At 37.5% G+C, this 12,043-nt stretch overlaps 1 protein-coding gene across 3 annotated transcripts in view; it reads left to right on the top strand.

Moving 5' to 3' along the window:
• LOC117095185 (disintegrin and metalloproteinase domain-containing protein 18) overlaps positions 1–12,043 on the top strand; it is a 166,940-nt gene that overhangs the window by 88,631 nt on the left and 66,266 nt on the right. For all 3 annotated transcript variants that reach the window (XM_033231933.1, XM_033231922.1, XM_033231944.1), the window contains exon 14: positions 3,000–3,198. In XM_033231933.1, the coding sequence (XP_033087824.1) occupies positions 3,000–3,198 (199 nt within the window). The remainder of the gene's footprint in view (positions 1–2,999; positions 3,199–12,043) is intronic.

Below are 12,043 nucleotides of genomic sequence, written 5' to 3' on the forward strand. Positions count from 1 at the left end.
GGATCGTATGGTAACCATGGCACTTTACAGGAAATTGAAAAACAGTCTTTCAAAGCAACTGTACTGTCTTGAGTTCCCACCAGACACTTATGAGACTTACAGTTGCTTTGTAAACTGAATGTAAACACTAAAATTATAAAATATATGGTTTTATGCTATCTTTGCTACTGATGTGTTATTTATACCTTTTAAAAATCATTTAAATCATGGATTCATACAAATTATTGATTATAAATTACTGATTAACCATTGCTTTACAAATCATTAATTAATCAGGCTAATTTCTTATTTCATTTAATGTGTAGTGAATACTTCTTATAATAGAACATGATCATATACTATAAAAACAAAATACATTTTTACTATTTTTGCTGAATAGTCTTTTATCTTTTAGAGTAAATAAAAGAAAAAAGAAATTAAATGAATTAACATCATTTGTTTCATTTCTGAGCTCTATTTTCTTTTGCAGATTTGTGTTTACTATCATATTTCTTGTACCTGAAGACCTCCCTTTACTATTTCTTGTCATTTATGTCCTCTGAAAATAAATTATCCCAGTTATTTTTTTTGTTTGAGACAGGGTCTGGCTCTGCTGCCCAGACTGGAGTGCAGTGGCACTATCTCTGCTAGCTGCAACCTCCACCTCCTGGGCTGAAGCCATCCTCCCACCTCAGCCTCCCAAGTAGCTAGAACTACAGGCACATACCACCATGCCCAGCTAATTTTTGTATTTTTTGTAGAGATGCGGTATTCCACCATGTTTCCCAGGCTGTTCTTGAACTCCTGAGCTCAAGCAATCTATCTGCCTAGGCCCCCCAAAGTGCTGCGATTACAGACATTAGCCATCATGCCTGGCTCCTTTGTTATTTTTTGTCTAGGAAAGTCTTTATATCTCATTCATTTTTGAAATATATAGTTACAGGGTATGGAATTCTAAGTTGAAAAAGTTGTTAAATTTCATCACTTTTAAGTTGCCACTTCTTTTATTTATTATGCATCTTTGTTTCATATTAAGTATTGTATTAGTTCGTTTTCATGCTGCTGGTAAAGACATACCTGAGACTGGGCAATTTACGAAAGAAAGGGGTTTAATGAACTCACAGTTCCACATGGCTGGGAAGGCCTCACAATCATGGTGGAAGGTGAAAGGCACATCTCACATGGTGGCAGACAAGAGAAGAGAGCTTGTGCAGGGAAATTGCTTTTTATAAAACCATTAGATCTTGTGAGACCTATTCACTATCAGGAGAATAGCATGGGAAAGACCTACACCCATGATTCAATTATCTCCCACTGGGTCCCTCCTATCACATGTGGGAATTATGGAGCTACAATTCAAGATTAGATTTGGATGGGGACACAGCCAAACCATGTAAGTGTTAATTTCATCAAACTGGATTATAGTTTGTGTGTGTATGTGTATGTGCATGTGTGTGACATCAACATATATAGCAGGACACCATTTCAACATGGTGAACTTCACTATGGATGGCAATCTATTAGGTCAGTTCACTGCAAAATTTTGACAATAACTGTACACCTCATCTAAGTGATGCAAGGAGGCCTTTATGCTCTCAGATAATAATAAATATATTAAAATGAGGCCAGGTGTGGTGGCTCAAGCCTGGGCACAGTAGCTCATGCATGTAATCCCAGCACTTTGGGAGGCCAACGTGAGTGGATTACCTGAGGTCAGGAGTTTGAGACCAGCCTGACTAACATGGTGAAACTCTGTCTCTCCTAAAAATACAAAAATTAGCTAGGCATAGTGTCATGTACCTATAATCCTAGCTACTCAGGAGGCTGAGGCAGGAGAATTGCTTGAACCTGGAGGATAGAGGTTGCAGTGAAATGAGATCATGCCACTTCACTCCAGCCTGAGCAAAAGAGCGAAACTCCATCTCAAAAAAAAGATACTGATGTGATGTGATGATAGTTATCATATGTGCACGCCGTTTACTATGTATTGTTCTAAGAACTTTTTCCATTACTCCTGTTCAATACCCATAAGAACTCTATGAGAATTTGTCTTTTATTCCAAGCTTACAAAAGTAAAACAGAAAGATTGTGTGTGTGTGTGTGTGTTTTTTTTTGTTGTTATACTTTAAGTTCTAGGGTACATGTGCATAACGTGCAGGTTTGTTACATATGTATACTTGCGCCATGTTGGTGTGCTGCACCCATCAACTCGTCATTTACATCAGGTATAACTCCCAATGCAATCCCTCCCTCCTCCCCACTCCCCGTGATAGGCCCCAGTGTGTGATGTTCCCCTTCCCGAGTCCAAGTGATCTCATTGTTCAGTTCCCACCTATGAGTGAGAACATGTGGTGTTTGGTCTTCTGTTCTTGTGATAGTTTGCTGAGAATGATGGTTTCCAGCTGCATCCATGTCCCTACAAAGGACACAAACTCATCCTTTTTTATGGCTGCATAGTATTCCATGGTGTGTATGTGCCACGTTTTCTTAATCCAGTCTGTCACAGATGGACATTTGGGTTGATTCCAAGTCTTTGCTATTGTGAATAGTGCCGCAGTAAACTTCCAAAGGAAGATTGTGTTTCTTACCCGTACAAATAAGCTAGTAAGAGTCAGAGACAGGGACTGAAACCAGGAAGCCTGGCTCCTGAGTTTCTCCAAGAACCAAAAGGTAGAGATGGCGTTCCTATAGTTCCAAGGAACAGGTATGTTTAATCTGTGTAGTTGTTTTCTAATGCTGTTTGAGTCAGCTTGTTTCAAAATGTAGAGCACAAAGGAGGTGAGTAACTGTAAACTCACTGTCAAAAGGGATTCTTTCGTGTCTTTCAGCCAGTTTTCTCTGGGCTTCACAATGAATACTGTATTTGATTTTTTTTTTTTGTGGCAAACTCATGGACTTGGGAACTCTGGTGTTCCCTCAAATATCAATAATTAGAAACATTTTATGTGCTAAATCTTTTCACTAAGCAATTGAAAAAATTGATTTACAGAACATAATTTTATTTTTCCTTTTCCTTCCAGTTGTCACTAGCGGGCACTCCATGTAGAAAGAGTGTTGATCCAGAGTGTGATTTTACAGAGTACTGCAATGGAACCTCTAGTGATTGTGTTCCTGACACTTATGCATTGAATGGCCATTTGTGCAAGTTGGGAACTGCCTATTGCTATAATGGACAATGTCAAACTACTGATAACCAGTGTGCCAAGATATTTGGAAAAGGTATTGCTCTTTCTTTCGTATTTATTTTGCCTTAAATTTGCATCTCTCTGTAGAGTACGTTATATACCACATAACTCTAGAAATGGAAGAACCTGAACCACGAGGTTAGTAAAAATTAAGTTTTAGTTAATGAAGGCTAGTTTTTTAAAAGTGTCTGAGGTTTTCCAAGAAAAAGACCATACATTATTTTTATTGTGGTCTGATTTTTGTTTTTGATGATTAGCTATCTGGGCAAAAATCCATATTTGCAGCTCATCATTTATATAAAGATTAAAATCAGTAGATTCTAAAATTTATATAATTTCCTATTACTCCCCACATTAATGATCTAATTATTATTATTATTATTATTGTTATTTTTTTTTTTGAGATGGAGTCTCGCTCTGTCGCCCAGGCTGGAGTGCAGTGGCCGGATCTCAGCTCACTGCAAACTCCGCCTCCCGGGTTCACGCCATTCTCCTGCCTCAGCCTCCCGAGTAGCTGGGACTACAGGCGCCCGCCACCTCGCCCGGCTAGTTTTTTGTATTTTTTTTAGTAGAGACGGGGTTTCACCGTGTTCGCCAGGATGGTCTCGATCTCCTGACCTCGTGATCCGCCCGTCTCGGCCTCCCAAAGTGCTGGGATTACAGGCTTGAGCCACCGCGCCTGGCAATGATCTAATTTTAATGGCATGAAACTTACAAGGCTCAGAATGAATTTCATTTAAAAATAATCATATTTCCTAATTGAGGAATAATTGCTAAGATAATGGTGGTCTTAAGCCACCTGATCAAAATTCATTTTTATATTTTGTTTTTCAAACAGCTTTGAGAGTAATTCTAATATACTTGTGCATATATATTTGCTTTTCTGGTGAGCAATTATTCATGATATCCAAATATGATTTTGTAGTTTTAGAGGAATTAAAATCATATAAACAGATCAAAATTACCCAGTGAAATGTATATAGATATAATTATTTTCTAGTTGAGTAAAGTTGGTTTATTTGCCTAGTGGTAAACTCAGGAATATAGTTTGTACCAAATGACATTTTGTATGGTCCATCTTGTCTTCCTAATTATTTGAGTAATAAATTTCAGTTTAGGAGGCTTAACCAAAATTCAACAAAAGCTGCAGAACTATGATTTCTTAAATCACAAGTCCATGCTGTTTTCTGTGTGCTGTGTTTCTAGGATGCTACTTTTTATATGTGTGTGTGTTTCGTTTTTTTAATACTTATTTCTATTTGAATAGTATTACTTGTTATTTTTAACAGGATTTAAAATACCTCTTAAAATTAAAATTAAATAATACTTTCTGCAAGGTTCATTAAGGAGAGTCTACAATATATTCTTCTATTTTTTTAATAAAAAGAAAGCCTTCAAACTAGAATTCATTTACTTGACACAGGACATCTTTTTGAGTTCTAATTGCAACAGGATGTTTAGGAAAATGTTGTGTATTCCTATAATATATGTTCTAGGATCTCCACAAAACTAACATGAATGCGTCAAAAGTTTCATCTTCTGATGCAGTGTTTTGTTCATCCATTAATTCATTCATTTCCCATTTTCTCCTTGATTCGTTTACTTAGCTTTTTACTTGCAGGCATTTTTCTTCTGTTACCAAAAACCATAGGTGGTATTTTATATGGGACATGTTAACTAACAAGTAGTTACATTAATTTTGCATTCTTTTATTAAGTAAATTTAAACTTTTAAAGAAATGTTGAAATATAAGTAGATTTGTTATTCAAAATTATACACTGGGTGTGTATATGCAAAGAGTCTACAATATTCAACCGGATGGACATTGTCACATGATTATTATACTCATGGAGCCTATAACCAAGATAAAAGGACAGTAAAACAAAAGAAGTATAAAACCTATAGCCATGTTCTTTGCATTTAAAACAATAAAAATAGAATACTAAAAGAAAATCATGGTAGTGAATAAGGAAAATACCGCCATCTGTCATCAAGTAGTCTTCAACTATCAGCTCTTTCAGAATTTTTCTCAACTGCAAAGAGACACTTTGCCCAAAGGCACACACTTCTCAAGCCAGCACACATGCAACAATTACGTGAGGTGGGGGTTTAAAAAAAAAAAGTCTCCCTATTTTGGCCCAATCAAACATACACTGGCAGGTTATTTATACCACACAGCTACCTATTGGTTTGTTCAAGACCTTATTGGGTTTGCATCTCAATTTGACTTCTCCTCTTCTTCATCCAGCTTCCTTCCACTTCTGAATATTCTGATCTTTAATAAATAGCCTTTACAGTATACCTCATTTAGATGTCAGCTCCTAGAGGCCCCAACTACTAATTGATAATGACAGTGGAATAAGTAAATATAGCCTAAAAGATGAGTTTTCAAATCCAAATCACTCTCTGCCAGGCTATCAATGAGCACCTCATCACTGGCGGAAGTTGATAATACACTCTCGGCAGATTGGGATAGTATACTTGTGAGAGAGAATACATTAGCTGGTACAATTGAAATTAATGGGGCAAATAATAATTCTAAGGGTAATGGCATTAAATGGTTATTGCCAAATACCATTGAACTTAGGAAAATATAACAAAAGGGCATGCATTTGAAAGCAAAGTGTGAGTCTAGAGGGCCTCTGCTAACTTATAAAGAGCCCTCATCATTTAAAAAAGAGGTTAGAGGGAGATGAGGAAGACTTAATTGAGAAGTTAAACTCTATATAAGTTTGAATTCCTTATCAGGTATATTTTTCAGGATTAGGGTTCTAATTGGGAGATGAATGGGACCTACACTTGGGATGGAGACAATTGAAAATATGAGCACCCTAATTTTGAGCCTCCAGGCTTCTTTGAGTCTATTGAACCTATAGAATGATCTAGTTCTGATTTCTCCCCTATCCCTCTTCATAACATAAAGTGTATTCTCATCAGTATCTTCCCACTATCCTTCATGGCCACTAGCTGAAAATGGAGAAAAGGCACAGAATAATAGAGACAGGGATGTGAGAGACTTTATAAAGCAGTAAGGAAACTATACCCCAAAAAAGATTTGGTCCTAGCCAGCAGTTACTGCCAACATCAGGGAAGTACACATGGGACTGAATTCTGAGAGCTTGATCATGAGATTGAATAGAGGAACACAACATGGGATGGGGGTATTTATTGTTTTGGGAGCACTCTCCCAAAGTACAGCATTTAACATACTGGCATGGATCCTAGAAGACAGTAAAATCTTTCCACTAGGATGGCTTCTAGCAGCATGGAAAAAACATGATGACTCACCCTAAGTGAAATTTAAATGACAGAATTTCCATAGCAGATAGTGGAGAAAAGAAGAAAAAGGCTCAGGGAAGTGAGAATACTGTAGTCTATATACTGTGTATTTAAGGCCAAATGATTTGGCCAAACAGGAAAGCCCAAGGCCGTAAGGAATGTGCTAGAGAAAGGGATACCATATTCACTATAAATTTCAAAGATGGCCTCCTCTGCAAGTCAGAGTCGGAATGCCACTATAGTAGTACACTCACCAGTAGCAATGGATAAGATAAGATCTGGAAAAATCAAGACCCAATAACAGTGCTTAACTACCAGAAGCCAGATGAATAATGTTGTTATAAGCCGTAGATACGCAGTAGCAGACATGGGTAGCTTCCCTACCAAGTGTCAGGGAGAGAGTTAATACAGTATGATTTCCCTGTATTCTGTGAGCAGTCAATAAGGGTGCTACATCTATTAAAATAGATGACTAGGAGGCTGTGAAGAGTTGTCTCAGTAAATATCGCAATGTTAGGTCCACACTCTGAATCTAAACCAATTTTCAGAGCCAGAACTCATAGACTTAAGCGGGAGCAAGGGCCATAGAAGAAAAACCCCATAGCACCTTGGCAAATATACATGTTAACTATTCCTCTAGTATGTTCCCATATGGACTTACAACCATTAATCACATATCTGTTCACTGGGGAAAAGAAAATATACAAGCATTTTAAAAACTAGTGGACACAGACTGCATTGACATTAATATCCAGAAGCCCAATGTGATCATGGTCTCTCTGTGACAGTGAGGACTTAGAGACAGCCAAAGTTAAATAGAGTCCTGGCCAAGTTTCAGTTTACAGTGGGTCTGCTAGTTCCGCAAATCCATTTGGGATTTGTTATTTCTCAGACCTAGTGTATATAATTGGAGTTGGCATATTTAATAGTTTGTGCAATTCCCTCAGTGGGACCTTAGTGTGTTTGATATCTGTAACTGTCTGCTTCAAGAAATTAGTGCTACCTTTAAAGATCTAAAGGATGAAGGGGTGGTTGGCTATACAATACATATGTTAAATTATTCAATATGATCCCTGCAGAAACAAGATCATCCTGGAAGATAATATTAAACTACTACAAATGTAATCAGGTAGTAGACTTGATTGCATTCACTGTGCCAGTGTATGTCCATGCTAGCACAGATTAGCATGGCCTCAAATATGTGTGAGAAGTGTATTCCCTGATACACTTGACCCTAAAAGCAAGTGTATTATTATTATTATTACTATTTATTATACTTTAAGTTCTAGGGTACATGTGCACAACGTGCAGGCTTGATACATAGGTATACATGTGCCATGTTGGTTTGCTGCACCTGTCAACTCATCATTTACATTAGGTATTTTTCCTAATGCTATCCCTCTCCCCACCCCCCACCCTCTTACAGGCCCCGGTGTGTGATGTTCCCCTCCCTGTGTCCAAGTGATCTCATTGTTCAATTCCCACCTATGAGTGAGAACATGCACTGTTTGGTTTTCTGTCCTTGTGATAGTTTGCTGATAATGATGGTTTCCAGCTTCATCCATGTCCCTGCAAAGAACATGAACTCACCCTTTTTTATGGCTGCATACTATTCCATGGTGTATATGTGCCAAATTTTCTTAATCCAGTCTATCATTGATGGACCTTTGGGTTGGTTCCAAGTCTTTGCTATTGTGAATAGTGCCACAATAAACATACATGTGCATGTGTCTTTACAGTAGCATGATTTATAATCCTTTAGGTATATACCCAGTAATGGGATTGCTGGGTCAAATGGCAAATTCTAGTTCTAGATCCTTGAGGAAGCGTCACACTGTCTTCCACAATGGTTGAACTAATTTACACTCCCACCAACAGTGTAAAAGCATTCCTGTTTCTCCACATCCTCTCCAGCATCTGTTGTTTCCTGATTTTTTAATGATCACCATTTTAACTGGCATGAGATGGTATCTCACGGTGGTTTTGATTTGCGTTTCTCTGATGACCAGTGATGGTGAGCATTTTTTCCCGTGTCTGTTGGCTGCAAAGATGTCTTCTTTTGAGAAGTGTCTGTTTATATCCTTTGCCCACTTTCTGATGAGGTTGTTTGTTTTTTCTTGTAAATTTGTTTGACTTCTTTGTAGATTCTCTATATTAGTCCTTTGTCAGATGGGTAGATTCAAAAATTTTCTCCCATTCTGTAGGTTGCCTGTTCACTCTGATGGTAGTTTCTTTTGACATGTAGAAGCTCTTTAGTTTAATTGGATTCCATTTGTGTATTTTGGCTTTTGTTTTCATTGATTTTGGTATTTTAGTTATGAAGTCCTTGCCCATGCCTATATCCTGAATGGTATTGCCTAGGTTTTCTTCTAGGGTTTTTATGGTTTTAGGTCTAACAGTTAAGTCTTTAATCCATCTTGAAGTAATTTTTCTATAAGGTGTAAGAAAGGGATCCGGTTTCAGCTTTCTACATATGGCTAGCCAGTTTTCCCAGTACCATTTATTAAATAGGGAATCCTTTCCCCACTTCTTCTTTTTGTCAGGTTTGTCAAAGATCAGATGGTTCTACATGTGTGGTGTTATCTCTGAGGCCTGTGTTCCATTCCATTGGTCTATATCTCTGTTTTAATACCAGTACCATGCTGTTTTGGTTACTCTAGCCTTGTAGTATAGCTTGAAGCCAGGTAGCGTGATGCCTCCAGCTTTGTTCTTTTTGCTTAGGATAGTCTTGGCTATGCAGGCTCTTTTTTGTTTCCATATGATATTTAAAGTAGTTTTTTTTTTTTTTTTCCAATTCTGTGAAGAAAGTCATTGGTAGCTTGATGGGGATGGCATTGAATCTATAAATTACTTTGGGCAGTATGGCCATTTTCACGATATTGATTCTCTCTATTCATGAGTATGGAATATTATTCCATTTGTTTGTGTCCTCTTTTATTTCATTAAGCAGTGGTTTGTAGTTCTTCTTGAAGACATCCTTCGCATCCCTTGTAAGTTGGATTCCTAGGTATTGTATTCTCTTTGTAGCAATTGTGAATGGGAGTTCACTCAAGATTTGGCTCTCTGTTTGTCTGTTAATGGTGTATAGGAATGCTTGTGATTTTTGCACATTGATTTTGTATCCTGAAACTTTGCTGAAGTTGCTTATCAGCTTAAGGAGATTTTGGGCTGAGACAATGGGGTTTTCTAAATATACAATCATGTCATCTGCAAATAGGGACAATTTGACATCCTCATTTCCTAATTGAATACCCTTTCTTTCTTTCTCCTGCCTGATTGCCCTGGCCAGAACTTCCAAAACTATGTTGGCTAGGAGTGGTGAGAGAGGGCATCCTTGTCTTGTGCTAGTTTTCAAAGGGAATGCTTCCAGTTTTTGTCCATTCAGTATGCTATTCTGTGGGTTTATCATAAATGGCTCTTATGATTTTGAGATACGTTCCATGAATATCCAGTTTATTGAGAGTTTTTAGCATGAAGTGCTGTTGAATTTTGTCAAAGGCCTTTTCTGCATCTATTGAGATAATCATGTGGTTTTTGTCTTTGGTTCTGTTTATATGATGGATTGCATTTATTGATTTGCATATGTTGAACCAGCCTTGCATCCCAGGGATGAAGCCCCCTTGATCGTGGTGGATAAGCTTTTTGATGTGCTGCTGGATTCAGTTTGCCAGTATTTTATTGAGGATTTTCGCATTGATGTCCATCAGGGATATTGGTCTAAAATTCTCTTTTTTTGTTGTGTCTCTGCCAGGTTTTGGTATGAGGATGATGCTGGCCTCATAAAATGAGTTAGAGAGGATTCCCTCTTTTTCTATTGATTGGAATAGTTTCAGAAGGAATGGTACCATCTCCTCTTTGTACCTCTGGTAGAATTCAACTGTGAATCAGTCTGTTCCTGGATTTTTTTGGTTGGTAGGCTATTAATTATTGCTTCAGGGTCTATTGTTGGTCTATTCAGGGATTCCGCTTCTTCCTGGTTTAGTCTTGGGAGGGTGTATGTGTCCAGAAATTTATCCATTTCTTCTAGATTTTCTAGTTTATTTGTGTAGAGGTGTTTATAGTATTCTCTGATGGTAGTTTGTATTTCTGTAGGATCAGTGATGGTATCCCTTTGCCATTTTTTATCGCATCTATTTGATTCTTCTTTCTTGTCTTTTTTATTAGTCTTGCTAGCAGTCTGTCAATTTCGTTGATCTTTTCAAAAATCCAGATCCTGGATTCATTGATTTTTTTAAGGGTGTTTTGTGTCTCTATCTCTTTCAGTTCTGCTCTGGTCTAAGTTATTTCTTGCCTTCTGCTAGCTTTTGAATTTATTTGCTCTTGCTTCCCTAGTTCTTTTAATCATGATGTTAAGGTGTTGATTTTAGATCTTTCCTGCTTTCTCTTGTGGACGTTAGTGTTATAAATTTCCCTCTACACACTGCTTTAAATGTGTCCCAGAAATTCTGGTACATTGTGTCTTTGTTCTCATTGGTTTCAAAGAACATCTTTATTTCTCCCTTCATTTCGTTATTTACCCGGTAGTCATTCAGGAGCAGATTGTTCAGTTCCCATGTAGTTGTGTGGTTTTGAGTGAGTTTCTTAATTCTGAATTCTAATTTGAGTGCACTGTGGTATGAGAGACAGTTTGCTGTGATTTCTGTTCTTTTACATTTGCTGAGGTGTGCTTTACTTCCAATTTTGTGTTCAGTTTTAGAATAAGTGCAATGTGGTGCTGAGAATAATGTATATTCTGTTGATTTGGGCTGGAGAGTTCTGTAGATGTCTATTAGGCCTGCTTGTTGCAGAGCTGAGTTCAGGTCCTGAATATCCTTGTTAACCTCTGTCTCGTTGATCTGTCTAATATTGACAGTGGGGTGTTAAAGTCTCCCATTATTATTGTGTGGGAGTCTAAGTCTCTTTGTAGGTCTCTAAGGACTTGCTTTATGAATCTAGGTGCTCCTGTATTGGGTGCATAAATATATATTTAGGATAGTTAGCTCTTCTTGTTGAATCGATCCCTTTACCATTATGTAATGGCTTTTGTTGTCTGTTTTGATCTTTGTTGGTTTAAAGTCTGTTTTATCAGAGACTAGGATTGAAACCCCTGCTTTTTTTTTTTTGCTTTCCATTTGCTTGGTAGATCTTCCTCCACTTTATTTTGAGCCTATGTGCGTCTTTGCATGTGAGATGAGTCTCCTGAATACAGCACACTGATGGGTTTTGATTCTTTATCCAATTTGCCAGTCTGTGTCTTTTCATTGGGGCATTTATCCCATTTACATTTAAGGTTAATATTTTTATATGTGAATTTGATCCTATCATTATGAGTTCACTGGTTAATTTTCCTGTTAATTGATGCAGTTTCTTCATAGCATCAATTTTGGCCTGTTTTTGCCGTGGCTGGTACTAGTTCTTTCTTTCCATGTTTAGTGCTTCCTTCAGGAGCTCCTGTAAGGCAGGCCTGGTGGTGACAAAATCTCTCAGCATTTGCTTGTCTGTAAAGGATTTTATTTCTCCTTCACTTATGAAATTTAGTTTGACTGGATATGAAATTCTGGGTTGAAAATTCTTTTCTTTAAGAATGTTGGAGGGGCGGAGGAAGATGGCCGAATAGGAAC

Source organism: Trachypithecus francoisi, unplaced genomic scaffold, assembly GCF_009764315.1.
Source record: "Trachypithecus francoisi isolate TF-2019V2 unplaced genomic scaffold, Tfra_2.0 Contig01440, whole genome shotgun sequence".
In the NCBI taxonomy this organism is placed as follows: domain Eukaryota; kingdom Metazoa; phylum Chordata; class Mammalia; order Primates; family Cercopithecidae; genus Trachypithecus; species Trachypithecus francoisi.